The sequence below is a fragment of the Phycodurus eques genome, chromosome 6 (genome assembly GCF_024500275.1).
Source record: "Phycodurus eques isolate BA_2022a chromosome 6, UOR_Pequ_1.1, whole genome shotgun sequence".
In the NCBI taxonomy this organism is placed as follows: domain Eukaryota; kingdom Metazoa; phylum Chordata; class Actinopteri; order Syngnathiformes; family Syngnathidae; genus Phycodurus; species Phycodurus eques.
Genome location: NC_084530.1, coordinates 6,131,632 through 6,151,006, shown reverse-complemented (window position 1 = coordinate 6,151,006; position 19,375 = coordinate 6,131,632). Strand labels below are relative to the sequence as shown.

Here is a 19,375-nt window from a genome sequence, read left to right as displayed (position 1 = left end):
GCGACCGAAAGAACAAGATGATGCAAGCGGCCAAAATGAGTTTTCCAAGTCTCCGGGGTCTCCCTGAGAGAAACCATGCATGTTAAGTCAATTGAAAATCCTACATTGTCTCCATACATACAGTAAATGTATGTGTAAAGGGTTTGTATGCGATTGGCTGGCGAGTAGTCCAGGCTATAGTCTCACCCAAAGTCAGGCTTCAGCTCATCCGTGACCCTGATGGGGAGAGCAGCAGCAGCAACAGTATAAAAAAGATAAATGGAAGCTCGTTTGTTTTCTCCTCATAGAATCATAATCATTTTAGTCCGACTTTATTACTAGAATCTGCTTTTTTTGAACAGATTTCATGGTATCGATATCATAACCATAAATATTGGAGGATGGCTCGTGGAATACATTGTGGTAAAGCCACACACTGTATCTATCGTTTCATGCAGAATGTATACATACAGTATGTTGACATGATGGAAATACTAGTGAACTAATGAACAGAAAGTGAGAATAGCCTACCACTACATTGCGTTTGTACCCCAAAACAAGGACTACTTTACACATTTCTGACAACACAAACGCAATAATTTGCAGATTGTATCATATGGTGCTGTTCTTCAAAGTCAGGTACAAGTTTTAAAAGTAATTTACAAGCGTCAACAAAAAAGCTTGAAACGGAATTGCCTATACAATTCCAACAGACGACTTTCAAGTATGTAGCATCTGCTTCTCTGCCAGCTAAACGACCCATTTATTGGTCCATCTAAGTCTCCAAGCTTAAATTTAAACGCTTGAAAGGATCATTTTGAAGACAACCAAATGCTTTATGTGTCATTCAAGGCTGCAAGGAGAAATGCATCTTTTTTATGGAATCGCTTGTTTGTAACCATTCCCTTTTTCTTTGGTTCTAGCCAATCACGCTGAGGCGAGGACATTGAACAATAGCAGAGTGAGTGTCCTCACCAGTCAATCCCTTTATGGTAGTTGTTGGTGTTGAAGAACTGGACCTCCTCGTAAGTCTTTAGACTGGGGAAGTTGCTTGAGATGGATGGATGCATTAGGAGGAAGAGATAAAGTGCTGTCGTCCCTGCAAGAAAGGGCATAATTCATAAGGGGCTCATTAATTCATTTGCGCCGAGGGGAGTGTGTGCATGTGTGACAGATGTCCCCCTCTCAGCCATACCTGATGCTTTCTCTTCCCTCCACCAGTCATCATGCTGACAATACACAGTGTATGTCTTCAATGATCACAGGCATGTCCATCAAATTATTCCAAAACCTTCTTGTGTGTCCATTTTACCTGCAGCACGCCCCCCCCCCCAAATTTGTTCAGCCTCTCATTTTGTGCCAACCTTACGATGAGAGATCCCAGTCAATAAAATGTTTTTGAATTATAGCCGCTGGAATGCTCCCGTCGCCATGGTCACTCGCACCGTAATATCAACACCTGGTTAATTAGCACCATTACACAGACTTTCACACCCCTCGTGCTAAACACGAATTATGGCAGTAAAGAATTTGTGGCATTCCAAGCTGGCAATGCAGAGTTTTAATTCTATACCCGCATAACACACTCCATTCATTACAATTAGATTCAATATCGTAGTACATCATTCAACAATGTTTATTGTTGTCGGAGTAGTTTCCCGTAGTTTTTGAACAACAGTGCTTCACACTGAGAGGTTCCACCTACCTTCAAACATGAACATAATTACAATCACAACATCAAAAACAATAAAAAAAAAAAAATGTTACACTGTTTCAACTGAGCATTATTGTCTTTTGTAAACGCTGTTCTCTTATACATTGCTTACATTGCATGTCATGACAGTGTAGGCTGATGGATGTTTTAGTGTCGGTGAGCTCTCGATGTTTTACCATTTTGTACCGGAAGGAAACTGAATAAACATTTTTATACTCAAACATAAGCCATTTGTCTGGGTTTCTCTGAGAAATAATAATAAAAACAAAAAAATCAGCGCCACTAAAAGATTTTCTTCTGTTCGGGAATGTATGAAAATAAATAATTTGAGATCTTAAAAAAGAAACAATGTGCTTTGCCATTTCCGTTTTTTTGTAAAACAGTAAACTTGAACTCATGGATAATAACAATGATACTTTATCATTAAAACTATCATTTTGGTTAAAGAGCGGCACGGTGATCGACTGGTTAGCACATCTGCCTCACAGTTCTGGCGATCGGGGTTCAAATCACCTCCCCCGCCTGTGTGGAGTTTGGATGTTCTTCCCGTACCTGGGTGGGTTTTCTCCGGGCACTCCGGTTTCCTCAAACATCCCAAAAACATGCGTGGTAGGTTGATTGAGGACTCTAAATTCCCAGTCGGTGTGAATGGTTGTTTGTTTCTATGTGTCCTGCGATTGGCTGGCAACCGATTCAGGGTGTACCCCGGTTCCCGCCCAAAGATAGCTGGGATAGGCTCCAGCATGCCCGCGACCCTAGTGAGGAGAAGCGGTAAGAAAAATGGATGGATGGATGGATGGATGGATGATTAAAGGGCTTCTTCACTGGTATATTAACCATTTTGGAAACATAAGAAATGATTTGAGTAACTACCATTGCTGTGAATGTAGGTCAGCTGTGACCTAAACCTTACATCAGGGGGTGGTCTAATACAGTTTTTAAGCATGGTATCTCTTTGTTGGTTTCTTTTAATGAGACCAAAATGGAAAATGAAAGGTATTTCATCCGTTCTTTATCTCTAAATGAAATAGCATGCTGGTAGAATAATGGGGCTCAGTGTTGCCTCCATGGTCTCCCATTGACAGTATCCAGAGAGCTACATCAAAAAATGAAATGCGGGGAAAGTGGCCTTGTTTCCAGAGCAGCTTTCTAATCTACAGCTATTTTGTTTTTGTTTTTTTGGGAATTGTGTTTGTGGTTTGTTAGTGGTGCAAAACTGTCACGCATCAATGAGAGATATTCTAATATTTAACTCAATGAGTTCAATGGGAATCAGAAATATTAGACCCAGTCAACAACAAATTCACCAATCCATCTCTTGTTGCAAAACATGCAAAAGAGCCCGTTATTCCCATACACACTGCACAGCGCGCTCACATTGCCAGAAAAAAATTCTCTCTCTCTCTCTCTCTCTCTCTCTCTCTCTCTCTCTCTCTCTCTTCTCCCGCACCCTCTCAAACAGATACGGTACACTTCAACAAAAAACATTACAAACAGGTATGCCACAGTGGGCATTGTAGGTAAATAAACACATGGCTTAGCTTTAGAAGACTTGTCGGCGACGAGTGTGAGATGCCAGGGAATACATATAGTATGTTGACCGTGCTACGTTTTGACACCCAATTACGTACTGTTAGGTTAAGTTGCATTTACCCCATTTGACTATGGGCGACTAGGTTTCTCATTCACACCACGACTGCCATGGCAAATATTTTGCAGCCTGTTATGTTTACTCATCCTGTAACCCCCGCATCTTCTTATGACCATCCTGTTTTGCCAACTGCGACCGGAAACGGGGCTGCAGTGGCCACACGGGAAAACAGTTTAAAAGTAGTCTTAGGAAGCAGGCTACTTCCTGGTTCATGGAGGATAACAGATGGGTGGTGCCATTATAAGTGTGGAGGTGTACTATTTAATTAATGCCACAGTGTGAATTCCTGCATTTGCATGTTTTTGCAAGTTTTTTTCCTTGCTCATTTGTCACCTCTCTTCAATTGTGTTTGTTTACGTAATTCTGTTATTTGTGTCTGTCTTACCGCTCACTGTTTTACTATATCAATATTACTGCTGTAAAAAAAGGTCATGCCGGACCCAGAGTTGTATATGTTTATGAGGAGCTTACCTGTTTTCTGTGGTCCTATCACCAAGAATTTGGGTAATCTGTCACAGGTCTTCTCTTTAGACCAGATATCTTTGTGTCGTTTGTCATCGCATGGGTTCTGCAGGTGCACAGACAAAGGATGAGCGCTATATGCAGTTTATAACATATAAACATGTGCATTATTGAAAGATGCCTTGCAACTAAATATGAATGAGATCCTACATCTTTTACTGCACTCAACTGCAGCAACAGCGTCAAATCTTTAAATTAACAACATGTCATTTCAATTAATTTCTTCATTTTCATCACCGTCCCAGTCCCCCGACTTAAATGGTGTATTATATTCGTGGACCACCCAGGGTACCTTTCATGCTGTGTGCAGTCTTGTACCAAATGTACTGCACATAACTTGAACAGACCTACATTTCCTTTTTCCAAGATTAGAACACAAATAACTTTAGTTAGTATTTGTCACATGCTGTATCTTCTGACCATTACATTGCATCTATTTCCTGAAACTTGACATATCAATAATATATTGGCTCTTGAGACATTGGTATTGGTCTGAGTGAGTGAATTATTCACGAAGGAAGCACGCATGCCTGTAGGTGGAGCCCTAGAGTAGAGCAAAACAAAATGTTCTTACTGTGCTTTACATTTATTTTTTTTCATAATTTCCAACAGTCCCTAGGTATCTCAATAAAACGTGTGACATTCTTTACAAAAAAAAAAAAAAAAAAGAAACACCGCATAATTAACATGATCTTGTAAAACCCTGGTGAAAATCGCTCAGTTTTGGGGGGTGGTTTTCACTCATGCAAATGAGGCACTGCTCATCTCCCCCGGCTGTATAATGCCGAGTAAGGTTTTCGTTACCCTGATGACCGGGGGCGGGGTAGAGGGGCTGAGAAAGAGAAACGCAAGCTCAGGTAAAGACTAAATGGAAGCAGAATTTTTATTTTCACTCATGGCGAAAACATTACACATAAATTATTGTGTGGATCCGTCCGTGTACATACACGGATCCACACACTAATTTAATTAATTAGCCACATGGCTAATGCAGCAGACACAGTTCCAAATGCAAATATTTGCCTGCCCCCACCTCAACAACTTCACTGAACATTATTAGTGGTGGTGTATTATGTAAATTAGCCACGCTGTTTAACCTCAATCTGACAAAATTCAGAATGGCTCGCTTCCAAACACATTGTGGAAAAATTGGCAGATAACAAAAGATTTACTTGGTGGTTTAATTTCACACATAAGAGTTAGAAAGGCACACCGGAGACCTAATTATTTTCATACAAGCAATTACAGAAACGAGGGGAGAAAAATACACCCCAAATACAGCAAGAACACATACAAACACACCTGCCATTGTGGGTCCCTCTGTTCAGGGAACAACTGGAAGTACTTGTGCGCGAGCTGAGGAGGAGGAAGCGTATGGAGCCTTAGGTTTGTCCACGAGCGAAGAAAGGAGGCCACGTGGACAAACGTGTAGAGACCGAGACGATCATTGCCGTAGTTGGAGAGATGGGTCATGAATATACTGATCTGTGGGGGGGGGGAGGAAAAACAATCAAGGAATGATAAGTAGCCCGAACTGGGATGCAGTATTGTGCAAAAATGTGATGAAGTCCAAATAAAAATTTCCCAAGTTCCCGTGTTTATGTGGGATTAAGGTAACACAGGAAATCCAATCGTTGTTGCTGGGACAGACTTTTTGAAAGTCGGAGCACCTGTCCAATGGGAATCAATATTTCTTATCACTTTACAAAGCGAAAAAGGCTCATTGGGTTATGTAACGCTGAGCGCAGCTTCAAGAAGGAGGAAAAAAAAAAACAGACATTCGGAAATGAATATATTGAGTCCTTGGGACAGATTAGGTCGAGGCGATACGGCCACAGCCAATGGGTGTTGACGGCAGAGACGTGGCTTCACACATATACTGTGTGTATGTGTTGAGACCTGGGGGATTTTTTTTGGGGGGGGGGGGGGGGGGTGATGGTGTGCTCGTCCACATTGATGCTCTTACAGGATGATCAAAAGGGACATAGGAGGGATACACACACATACGCAGATGCAGACACACACGCGCACACACGCTCACGCACTTCTTTTGTGATTGGAGGAAGAAATGGTAACATTGGCCATTATGACATGAATTATTTGGTGTGTGTGTGAATGAGGGATTGTGTGTCAGAATATTGAGGGCTGTGGATGTGAATACTTGCACACACATGCACACAGACACACACGCACACACACACAAAGGACCGCCAGGGCTCTGTTTTAAAGCATGAAGGTTGCCGCGGATAGAAAGCGACAGCCTCGGGGGGTTGACAGATCAGCATCCGGCCAAACTGGGAGGCTGTCGTGAATACCAGGGCTCACCATACTGATGTGACGACGTGTGTGCGTCCTTTTGACAGCACACACGTCGTCACATCAGTATTATGAGCCATTTGTGCGCAGTTTGTGTGCACACCGAGTTCATGTGTGTGCACTACAATTAAGTGCGTCTGCCTCCCGTTGGCCTCTCACAGCTGAATTGTCCATCCTTTTCCATCACAATCTCGTGGGTGGCTGCGGTAACATAGCGGAAGGACAGTGAAGCTCACCAAGCACTCAGCCACTAAATCTGTTTCCAATGAATCACAGTGCGGAAACCTCCTCTGCCATGAATGTGGATTCTTGGAGATGTGCTAAATTGAACGAGACAGTCTCAACTGTATTCGCATTTGGGATGTGAAAGGAATATTGCCTATGGCACGAAGCAGAAGGGAAGGTGGGGGGAGAGGAAGAGCATAATGTGGACATTATAAAATAGATATGCAGTGATGTAAATAAGATGTTTTTAAAGACTGCCTCCTCTTTCTCTCTCTCTCTCTTTCTCTCTCTCTCTTTTGAAGCAGGTAAGCAGATCAAAAAGTGATTCATGTTATCTTCCAAACGCTCAATAGCTTATGATGCTTTGGCTGCGAGGGACAGGAGTGTGCAGCGTGTATACGTGCAGGTCACGGAGAAAGAAAAGCTAAATGGATACGAAAATTGAAACATTAATTATAGAGTGTGAGCTTTGGCTGCCAAATTAAACAAAGGGAGAAAGAGAGGCTGACTGTATTTCAAACTGGAGGGCTGCAGAAAAATGGAAGAAGAGGTGAACATACAAGGCGCATAATGGAAAAGAAAGAGAATATAACCTCGGTGGGTCTGAATTTAAAAAGCCACTTGACACAGTGAAAGACCCAAACCCTCACTATAGAACAACCCACTGTGGCTTAGAATTCAATTAACTGAACCGTGTAAACCCTTTTTTTTTTTTTTCCTCCCCCAACATCCACTGTCGTGGCTCATTTCTTGCATGTTGGACTGCTCTGAGCCCCATTTCTGCCTGTAAAAAAAAAGAATACAGGACTAAGATTGCGCTGAAATCATTCGTGCACTAAAGGCTGAAGTCTGAAAACCTGAGAGAAATAAAGAGTCCAGCGCACAGCATCCCTCTTTTAATCTTTGTCCCATGTCCCTTTCTCCCGACGCTCCCACGCAAACAGCTTCATCTTCGCCCTCCTCTCTCATCTTTGAACGTCTTGCTGGAGAGCCCTCGTCTGCCCCAAAACGTCGCTTTATGTTTTCCTCCCCGTTCCTGCTTCACACTGACCTAGATGCTCTGATCAAGCGTGTCACTGCTTCATGGAGTGATGTTCTTCAAAATCCATCAGCACCCACGCACGCATACACACACACGCACACACAAACAAAAATCTTACAGGATTAGGCGAGTCATGTAGTTGAGTTATGACATGTTGTAACCTCCCCTAACACGGTTGCATGATTGGGAGAAATGACTTGTTTTGGTTAAGCATGTTTCAATCTCTCCATTCATCCAGCCATCCATCCATCACCCACCCTTCCATCCACCCACTCTTCACGTCTACTGGAGCTCTTTCCATTGACTATACTGAATTCATCATCCATCCATCCACCCACCCGTCTATCTACAAAAAATCTATCCATCAACTGTATATTTCTGTCAATAAACTCCCTCTAATCATCCATCTAGCCATTCATCGCTCCATCCATCTTCAGTATCTATCATCCATATATTCTTCCATTCATAACCTCTATCCATCAATCTTTTCATTCTCCCATCCATGCACTATAGCTACCATCCATCCATCCATCCATCCATCGGCTGTATCTGCCATCTATCCATCATTGCCCCAATATCATCCATGCATCTTTCCACTGAATCTATTCAATCACTGTACAGTATTTCTCATCTATCCATCCATTCATCCCATAAATCATTCGTTCCGTCCGTCCGCCCATCCATCTATACACATTCAGTCACTGTATTTATCATCGGTCTATCCATTCCTGTACTCCATCACGTCTGTGTCCCAGTGCACAAAGAAAAATCCACACGGGCATGTTTGGTTGAATATGGTGTGGAATAACTTGACTGGCGTCGCCTTTGACCTCATCCTACATTTTTGGGACGCGCTTAAAGAGAGATGGCAACCCGGCTTGCCCTCCCTCAAGTTCAGCATCAGTGACTACCGGCGCAAGAGCAGAGCAGACGCTGTAGTAGGTAAAAATAAAAATAAAAAATGAAGTCTGACTCCATGCTTTCTTCTACTTGCACTTATTGTATATGTAATCGCCTTTGGTCCTTATCGTACATACTTCCATTCATCCAGTTTTGGATGTTTATCAGCCTATTCCCCATTACAGACCACTAAGTTGCACATACAATTCTCCTTGATTGAATTGTTATTGCTCCTAAAAACAAACCGTCTCCCCCTTATGATTTCATTCTCCCTTCCTGATTTGCCCTTGCCTCGCTCTCTTTTCTCTCTCAGCCCATTTAGCTATCTCTGTCTCTACTGTGGATAATCGCAAGCTGAATGTCAATACAGCAAATGATTCCAATTCAATTTATTCTGTCCGCTCCAGTCAACAGCTACTGTGTCTTTCCATTTCGCTATCTTTTACTGCTTTGCTTCCACTTTGTAATTTCTCCCTCTGTTTGTCCTGTTGCTGCCTGGCATGTGTGTCTGTGTGTGTAGCTGCCAAAGCTATTAGAGGTGAGCAGGGGGATACTGGAGAAAGTGGAGGACAGAGTGGTAATAAGAAAAAAAAAAAGTAATGAGTGAGCAAAGTCGGGATGCTCCGGTTGGGGATTTGGAGGAAAAAAAAGACGAAGAAAAGAGCCAAGCTTCCAGGACAGGGGAGTGTGGGTAAAACAGGAAGCCAGCGAGGCGGGGGAGGGTATAGTGCTGACTTTTTGGGGGTTGGCTAATAAGCTGAGAGGCAGAGCTAATCGGTAAATGTCAGCCCTGATAAATGTCTACGTCTTTGCTGATGTCAGCAAGTTGCACATGATAAACATACAGTCAGACTGGTGCTGAAACATTAACATATGCATTGGCCAGTGTGCACGTGTGCGCGTGTGTGCTCCTACTCTGTATGCTTCTAGATTCTCAAGTGCCATAAGATGTCGTGACCTGAAAATTAAAACTCAATTCGTCTGCCACCTTCTCCTCCTCCTTTATCCCACTCTCTCCCTCAGCTTTTTCACCACGTATCGGACCATTTATCCAGGGGACGATTTAGCCCTTATTGGCTATTTGTGGAGCCCAGGTCAGACAATCAATTGCCAAGCTTGTCCTGGGGAGGGGACGGTGGGGGGGAGGAGGAGGGGGGGGGGGGGGGGGTTGTGGGGGGGTTGGCCCAATGAATGGCGATGGTGGCCCCGGAAAGATGAAAAGTATACAAACATGCGGGGACACATGCACTCGCGCATCCAATATGCTGGTGGTTGTCACTGAATTCCACCATGGGCCAAATGTGATTAAAAATCATTGAATGGGAAGTGACAATGTTACCAACGCGTGGATCATTACACAAAAGGAAAGCCCAGAGGGATGAAAGCTACGCGCTTCAGTACGCTATTGATTGCAAAGCACACACTCTAATGAAAGCTTTTGTCTCTGCAAATGGAAACCTAGCAGCGAGACAGGAAAGTGAATCATCAGTAGCTGCATTGTGCAGATGCGTGCGTGCTAGTGTGTGTGTGCATGTCTGAGACGTGGTAGAGGACTGTCATGTAGGGTTTAAATTGCTATTGTGTTTAAAATGGCCCCTTCGTTAGGAACTACACGAGCTCTATCCCATATTGTAGGGCAAACGACAACCGAAGCATGAGAAGATTGTAACTAGCCTGTGTGTACATTTTTTTTTTGTTCATGTGTCAGAGAGGTAGAGAAACGTGAAAAATGTGGAGAACGCTGGTAATGATTAAAACAGACACATCCAAACTAAATGAAAAGATGAAGAAGAGACAATGGTCCTGATTCACAAATATGACATCTTACCTATGGGCCATTTTTTTGTTCCATCTTGACTCCACCCGAGAGCACAAAGTTTGGTCCACGGAGGCATAATTGGATGAGGTTGGTGCGAGAGAACCAGAGCAGCCCTGACTTTAAACCCAAACAGAAAAACAAAAATCTTAGGATGAACTAAAACAGGCGGGCATGGTGACCAACTGCTTAGCACATCTGCCTCACAGTTCTGAGGGCTCAAATCCGGCCTCGCCTGTGTGGAGTTTGCATGTTCTCCCCTTGCTTGCGTGGGTTTCATCCGGGTACGAATGGTTGTTTGTTTATATGGGCCCTGCGATTGGCTGGCAACCAGTTCAGGGTGTACCCCGCCTCTTGCCCAGAGTTAGCAGGGATAGGCTCCAGCACACCCTTGACCCTAGTGAGGATAAGCGGTACGGAAAATGTATGGATGGATGAACTAAGCCAGAGTATGATTCCCACAGACTCAAACATCGTGGAGAAAGTCTTCCCAGAAGAGTCGAAGCTGTTGTAGCTGCAAAAGGATCTTTCACTTTTCTTTTGGCCAAAAACTACTAAAACCAACTGCAAAACGTGCAAAATGTAAGTTGCTAGAAAAAAAGAAAAAGTATTTGTGCCCGATTGGAAACCACCTGGTTTCCTGCGTTAAATGGTCATGAAATGTGATCTGATCTTCATCTTAGTCATAATAGTAGGAATACCACACCCAATAATATGTTTTTAATGGACATAACAAGTAATTATTCACAGTGCGGGGTGGAAAAATATGTCAACCCCGAGACTACCAACTTTTCCTGGATCCAATCAGAATCAGGAGTCAGTCAACCTAGAGTCCAGTCAATGTGAATAGATTGGGGGTGCCCTGCCCTTCAAAAACACACACACACCGGTTTGGAGTCTGCTATTGTCAAGCAGCAATACCCTCCACAAAAGAGCTCTCAGAATACGACTAACGATTAGGAACTATTCATTTGTATGAAGCTGAAAGTGTTACTAAAGTATCACTAAAAGCTAAAATATCCATCAGTCGACATTAAAATAGATTATCTATAAAAGAGAACAACATTTTCTCTCTCTCTCAGAATTAGCGCTTTATTTTTCTTGTCAGCAAAAACAAAATTTTGTAGCATACTGAATAATATAACATATTTCAAGTTAACAGTTATTTAAACAACTTTTTTTTTTTAAAAAAATCTCTTATTCCAAAACTATTCTGTGGACAGATGAAACCCAACTTGAGTTCAGTAGGAACACACAACACTTTGAACCTGATCACAAGTGGGAGTGCCATGGTTTGGGACTGTTTTGCTGCCTCAGGACCCAAAAATGTTCCTATCATCAATGGAACAAAAAAAGAAGGATGCACTAAATAAATGTAAATAAATGCAATAATAACAGGGAAGAAAAAAGTGACAAAAGTCCAATAAACAGTGAAGACAGTTGAGATTGTACTTGCATTACATGGAGCATACTGTTCTCCTTTCTGAGGCTTCTTGTAGAATGCTAATTAAGGAGCATTCATGTGAGAGTGGACACGTGTTCATCCCTTTTCTGTACCGCTTATATGTTTAAGTTCTTATACAGCTTATGCCAAGAACAAAAAGCGTAAAGGACGGAGGTTATATTTTTTGTATGCATTTCTAGTTTTGTTAATAAGCATAAATCAGACATTACTATTATTTAATTTCATACAAATCTTTGTGATGGGCTGTGTCATGTCATGAGACAACCTTTAAATGGTTACATTTTGGCCTGGATCCAGAAAGTGCACTCCAAACATTTGTATTCATCATTGTGAAAACCAAAAGTCCACCGAAGTGGTTCACGTGGTGTCTCCTCCATTATTCGGCTGTTGTCAAGCACTTCAAAATGTGCATTACCGGCACCTGCAGGACTGGAGTGAAGTGTTATCGACCACAAGTTAGTTTTCAAATTTACGACCCGGCTTGCCAAACCCGAATGACCTTGGCATGTTTCTTTAACATGCAGCATTAGAGTAACAGCTAAGCGAGGAAGCACGTTCTGCTACTATTGCTTGACCTTGGGTGAGGTTTGTGCACTGTCGAGTGTTTGTTTTTGTTAACGGGATGACACAAAAGCTATGTGACAAGAAACCTTAAAGTATTGGTGCATTCATACAAGTATAAGGAATTATAAATATTTTTCAAAATTGTCCTTGGTGAAGGTTCTCCTGTGTGCATGTGTACTGTTGTTGGCACATACACGTGTCAGATAGAAATTAAGACTAATCATGCAATTCAAATCAAAGTAGTAGTAAATTGAAGTGACAAACACAGCGGTATGTGTCGGGATGATGTGTGTGTGTGTGTGTGTGTGTGTGTGTGTGTGTGTCTGTGTGTGTGAGAGAGAGAGAGAGAGAGAGAGTGAAATAGCAACCCACCCTGCGGTGAGACCTAATTTAAACTGGAATGATGAACACAGCTTCGCAGCAAGATGCCATCGGTGACAACGAGACAAAACGCATGCACACAAAGTAAACATGGAAATAAAAATGAAACAAGCAAAAGACACGCGGAAAAAGCGGGGAACCTTCTTGATGCTGCTTTTTTATGAAACAATCCAAACAAGAAGGGACAATCCTCACGTGAAAGTGTGTGCGTTAATGTCTGCTGGACTCACAGGGTTGAGAAGTACAGTAAGAAACAACTCTCCTCCTCGTATGCTTTTGTCCAGTTCTTTCGGCCCACCGGGATATTCCTTGTAGTAGATGGTGTGAGTGAACAAGCCACACGTTTGACGAGGTAGCACCTATGCGCAACACAACCACAAAGACACGCAAATCCATGAGATAAAGTTGCCTCGAGAGAACATCCAATACATTGCTGATGAAAAAAAAAAAATCAACAATGGAAAGTTTGGATTTACAAAATAACAGATTTGAAAACGATACTGTAACTTTTTATTTCCGTACCAGAAGTTAAAGACCTACCTTGTGGAAAAAAAGAGCAAAACATGAGAGGGCCACATCATAAACCATACATTTTCTATAGCGCTTATTCTCATTGGACTGCCAGGAGAGAGGAGCCTATCCCAGCTCACTTTGGGTGATTGGCTGTAAGTTAACTTAATACATATAGGCTTGTTCGTCTCAATTAGAGAAAATACAGTGATAAAAAACAGATATGGACCATGCCATTGACACACCTGTCATGGCTCTGGCAAATTCATCCAAGTGTTCATTTATGACCAAAGTTTTCCCACCAAACTGGAAGCAGAGAATTGTCCGAAATGACATTAATAAAACCTGAACATTGTCACTTTTAAGGATAATTGAGGCTTTGATTTGGAAAAATCCAAGACATTTTAAGGATGGTCTCAATTATTTTGTGCAGTACATAGTGCAGCGGTAAGGTGAGATGGTTCTGAGCACTTCAAAGCAGGAACATGTCCTTGGTAGACTCTTGTGAAAGACACTCACATCCTTTCATCTGTTGCCGCTGCTTCTAAAACATCAGCTTCTATTATTTCTTGCAACTATCATTCTTTTATAGATACTTGTACTTCCAACTAACGTTTTACTTACTTTCTGCTCCCATGTTTACGTGAACCATTGTCACAGACTTCACTTCATCTATCAGCAACACTCAAAGTAAAATGTTTTCACTTTTAGCAAGTTTATTCGACCGATCACTTGGACATTTGTCCTTGCGTGCACCGTGTGTGCTCTGCTGTGTTGTGTGCAACAAAAATAGGCAGAAACGCATAACTTTCAACATTTCAGAGTTTTCTGCCAATACAGAATTGTTAGTTATGAACTTGATGTCAATTTACATCATGCTTTGTGCTTTCATGGAGTCCGGCGGCCGGAATCTGGCCATGGCTTGAAATTGCGGAACTTCAACCAACCTAGTTGTCAAGTCATGGGCGGGGAAAGTCAGTGTCTAGACCACAGGTGTCAAGGCCCGGGGACCGGATCAGGCTCACCACATGATTTTATGTGGCCCGCAAAGGCAAAATCATGTGTGTCAACTTCCATGATTCTTGTTAAAATTATTATGTTGAGATATTGTAAGCATTTTTGTGTTACCAAACATTAATAATAGTTCAAAAACCCATTACACTTGATTTCTGATTCCAAAACTAGTTCATACATTTTGTGTGTAAATATGATGAGGCGATTAAAGATTTTCATGGTTTCACAGTTATAACGGCCCTCTGAGGGAAACCGTAACTACAATGTGGCCCGCGACAAAAATGAGTTTGACACCCCTGGTTTAGACGGTATCGTGTCAGTTCGTCAAAATACTGATGTCACAATTTGGCAAAATTTAGAACGTGAATGCTGTGTAAAACGAATGATATGCAGTACAGTAGTTTTCGGTGACATGGATGACACTGTTGGTGATGAACAGGAAGGTCGAGCAAGGACAGGGTTCTTAATCACCCAAATCAATTCTGTTTCTTAATATAACATTTGAGAGTGCTACTACATTATTTAGCGAGAGATAGTGGCCTCATTAGACAGAGTCATGCTAGACTTACTCTATTTGTATATTTAATGTGCATTAATTAGAGCAGCATGAATCTTTTCATTTCATTCTCCTCCAGGAAGCACGTGTTTCACAAAATGCTGAGTCGTTTTACTTTTACAGCGGAGCCCTCATACATTCCGGTGACAAATTGCCCGCCAAGGTGGCAACAAACATGTCATGCAGATATTCGTCAACACAGAAATAATTCATCAAGGGGCATAAAAAGCTGACAGACGAACAGATGAAACACAGCTCCAATGTCACACTGGCATGCAGCAAATTTTTAAATGTGTGACATGTACCTTCAAACAGGTCAGGGATATTGTGAAGTGTCACCTCACATGGCAGATGAGAATTTCATCAAGCACAGTGATGAAAGCGACTTCTTTATGCATTGCTAAACATGCTCAGACCTTATTTCGACAGCATCCGATCAAGTGCGACAGATGGCATGTTAGGCGCATTACTTCCAGAAACGTGGTAGCAATGAGGCGCATTACGGAGTAGAATTTAAACGCTATTAGTTTAATGTGCTTTTCATGTGATGACAAGTCAATATGTCTGTGGTGATAGAGTCCAAAATGGGTCAACACCCATGTTTTGTGTTTAAGCGAGGACTACAGAAAACCCGCTCCGTTACTTCCACCATGTGGAATAAGAGACCTTCACTTCGCATCAGTGGTCCCATGAAGCTGGAACACCTCTCGTGCATGTTTTGGAATGTGGGAGGGTAGCCGGAGTACCTGGAGAAAAGCCATGCAAGCACAGGGACAACACTCCACAAAGGAGGCAAGATTCAAACTCAGAATATGCAGCAGATGTGCTAACAACTTAGACACCATGTTGCAGTGTTGGGAAAGTTCATTTTCTATACAAACTAGTAAAAAAAGTTCGTTTCACCGCTCCAAAAATGAAAATGAACCAAGTTGACTGTTCAAAAACTGTTCATTCCTCAACTTTCTCAGGCTTTTTTGGAACGTGTTGCAGCCATAAAACTCTAAGTTAATGATTATTTGCGAAAAACAATAAAGTTTATCAGTCTGAACATTAAATATATTGTCTTTGTAGTGTATTCAATTAAATATCGGTTGAACATGATTTGGAGGAGCCAGATGAGGTGGCTGGGGCATCTGATTCGGATGCCTCCCGGATGCCTCCCTGGTGTTCCGGGCACGTCCCACTGGGAGGAGACCCCGGGGACGACCCAGGACACACTGGACAGACTACGTCCTTCGGCTGGCCTGGGAACGCCTCGGGATCCCCCCCCAGAAGAGCTGGATGAAGTGGCTGGGGAGAGGGAGGTCTGGGCGTCCCTGCTAAAGCTACTGCCCCCACGACCCGACCTCGGATAAGCGGTAGAAAATGGATGGATGGATGGATGGATGGATGGATGAACATGATTTGCAAATCATTGTATTCTGTTTTTATTTATGTTTAACACAACATCCCAACGGCAAGGTGGGCGACTGGTTAGCACGTCTGCCTCAGAGTTCTGAAGACCAGGGTTCGAATCCCGGCCCTGCCTGTGTAGAGTTTGCATGTTCAACGTCCCAACTTCATTGGAATTGGGGTTGTAGAAGCTAAAGGTTGACTGTGTCGATATTGGTTTATCAGTAAAATGCTGCAGTCTTCTCTCACTCGCCCTCTCTCCCCCTGAGACATGCACGCAACCACGCACAAACCCACACGCAGATCAGAGAGGTTGTTGGTGTGTTGGGTTAGAGCGAGAGGGAGAGAGAGAGATGGAAGGCCACCAGCGCTTCAGACACTCAGCACTATTTCACCAAACCAATTATCCACAGAGCTATAGCTCAAACTGATATAGTACATTTTAAAAAGACAGCACACACGCACACAAACACACACATGCACTCGCAGACAATCCCATATCTCCCATATCTCAGCCTGATTTGTTCTGATACCGTGGGTCCAGTGGGCGTCTCTCAATCTGCTCGCAGACACACGAAGAGCAATTTTACAACCTTAAGATGACTTCCTGTCCTCCTCTGAGCCATCAAAGATGAAGTGAGAGGCACAGGAGGAAGAGACGAATGGAGAGAAATTGCAAAAACAGGATCAAGTAGAGGCTATGGGGGCTTTAGGTTGAGTATCAGTCTGATTGGACCAATGCTAAATGCGCATGATTCCACGTTATATCACGTTATAACCATGACTCTGCAGTATCACTGAAGTGCTGGGCAATAGAAGAAAAGTCATCTTGCCCGAAGGTGCGGTCACTTCACACATTCAAACTTTGTGTAAATGAAGCCCTGAATCTGTCATGCCTTCTCTCGTTTGTTACCAAACTGTCCTCTTCAGGATCACTACAGGGGCCTGCAGTGCGTCCTGTTTCCGCACGAAAATCATCATCCGTCATCCATCTTCCAACCCTGCAACAAAAGTTGCAGTTTCATGCATGAGGTCACGAGAAGGAAGTGATTGTAAAGCAACACTGACAGCGCGAGACTGTTGCTTGATTCAGGAACAGGATCAGTGGAAAAATTGTGTTTTGTTTTTTTCTGACATTTTGACTTGTGTTTATGACAGACTTTAAAATGCATCTGCCGTCATGTCGTTTCAGGATAAGCAGTAATAACTCTTTATTGGATCCACGGGGCATTCCCCCTCTGTATGGCACTGTTTTTCTCCTCTGCAATACATATTTTATGTTTAATATAGAGCCATGATTTAATAATTCTTCATTGTAATCATTTTATTAATATGTATTTTATATTTAATATACTAATTTATGACTCAGGGCAGCACGGTGGAATAGTAGTTATCATGTCTGCTTCAGAGTCAAGAAATTTCAATTTCAGCTCAGGTTCTCCTGTGTGGAATTTGCATGGTCCCCGCGTGCTTGTGCGGGTTTTCTCCGGACACGGCAGCTTCCTCCCACATTCCCCCCCCCCCCCAAAATAAGCATGTTAGGTCCATTGAAAACTCTGAATTGCCCATGGGTGTGAATGGAAGTGTGAGTGGTTGTTTGTCTAGATGTGCCCTGCGATCGGCTGGGTGAGCAGTCCAGAATGTACTCAGTCTCGCACTGAAAGTCAGCTGGGATAGGTTCCAGATCTCTCGTGACTCCACACTGTAAAAAACGATTTCGGAGAGAGGTAAATATAATCTATGAAAATCATCTAAAATGCACTTGATTACTCAGATAGTAGAATAATCAGAATCAGAATCATCTTTATTTGCCAAGTATGTCAAAAACACACAAGGAATTTGTCTCCGGTAGTTGGAGCCGCTCTAGTACGACAACAGACAGTCAATTGACAGAAAATGCTTTTGATAACGTAAAAACACAGTACAGAGAGTCACCGAGCAATGAAAGGTTTCCGGTAATGCCGATATTTTTATTATTTCTTATTTTTTTGACAATTGTGCAAATGATGCAGTCTTCTAGCAATTTAAAGCAGTTTGAATTTACTACTGGAGCAGTAATCTGGTACAGTGACCATTGTGCAAATGGCGCAGATACTTCAAGAAATCTAAGCCGTTTAAAGTGACTAGTAGTGCGATAATCTGGAACAGTGACAATTGTGCAAATGGTGCAGATACCTCTCAAGCACCTGAGTGGCCCGTATTGGTCAAGAACAGATATGCAAGTAGTGCAGAGTGGCAAGACAACTACAGTGAGTAAACGAATAATGTATAATTGGCCCGACAGAGATATGACAACAATCTCAAGACAAAATTGGCAGCATGTTACAATGGAATTGTAAAGTTAAGAAGTTAATGGGAAGAGGGAAGAAGCAGTTGGAATGTCTGGTAGTTCTAGTTTGCATTGTTCGATAGCGCCTACCTGAGGGAAGGAGCTGGAAGAGGTGGTGACCGGGAGGGTCCGATACGATTTTGCATGTTCTTGTCTTGGTTGTGACAGAGTGCAAGTCCTCAAGGGGTGATAGTGTGGTACAGATGATTTTTTTCCAGCAGTTTTGATTGTCTGTTGCAGTCTGAGTTTGTCCTTTTTTGTGGCAGCACCAAACCAGACTGTGATAGATGAACACAGGACTGATCTGATGACTGCTGTTCAGAACTGCCTCAACAGCTCCTGTGGCAGGCCGTGCTTCCTCAGAAGCCCCAGGAAGTACATCCTCTGCTGGGCCTTTTTGAGGATGCAGTTGATGTTGGTCTCCCACTTCAGGTCCTGAGAGACTGTATTTCCCAGGAACTACCTCTCACGTGCTTATGAAGTATCTGCGGCATTTGCACAATGATCACTGTAGTAGATTATTGCTCTATTAGTCATTTCAAACTGCTTTCTTGAGAACCCTGCATCATTTGCACAATATCCGAAAAATAAAATTTGCATCGGCATTACCACATTACCAGTAACCTTTCATTGCTGAGTGACTCTCCATGCTGTGTTTTTATGTTTTGATGTCTCAAAAGTCCCGCGACCCTAGTGAGGATAAGCGGTAAAGGAAATGGAAAGTATTTTCTGTCAAATGGCTGTCTGTTGTCATACTAGAGTGGCTCCAACTACCGCAGACCAATTCCTTGTGTGTTTTTGGCAAATAAAGATGATTCTGATTCTGATAGCCATTGATTTAAGGTACTGTTTACTCAAAATATATGATTTAAATTTACCCGATTAAAGTGGCTGCAAATTGTTACACTATATTCATTGGGTAAACAATATAGATTGCTTTTCACAAAAATAATAATAATAAAGACAAGTACTATGGAAATTGGGTGGAGATTTTTTTAC

The 19,375-nt window shown here is 42.5% G+C and overlaps 1 protein-coding gene across 1 annotated transcript in view; it reads right to left on the bottom strand.

Moving 5' to 3' along the window:
- ndst3 (N-deacetylase/N-sulfotransferase (heparan glucosaminyl) 3) overlaps positions 1 to 19,375 on the bottom strand; it is a 57,498-nt gene that overhangs the window by 11,106 nt on the left and 27,017 nt on the right. Inside the window, exons 6-9 of the mRNA XM_061678919.1 lie at positions 12,806 to 12,934; positions 5,169 to 5,351; positions 3,816 to 3,912; positions 955 to 1,078 (exon numbers count right to left, since the gene is read on the bottom strand). Of these exons, the coding sequence (XP_061534903.1) occupies positions 955 to 1,078; positions 3,816 to 3,912; positions 5,169 to 5,351; positions 12,806 to 12,934 (533 nt within the window). The remainder of the gene's footprint in view (positions 1 to 954; positions 1,079 to 3,815; positions 3,913 to 5,168; positions 5,352 to 12,805; positions 12,935 to 19,375) is intronic.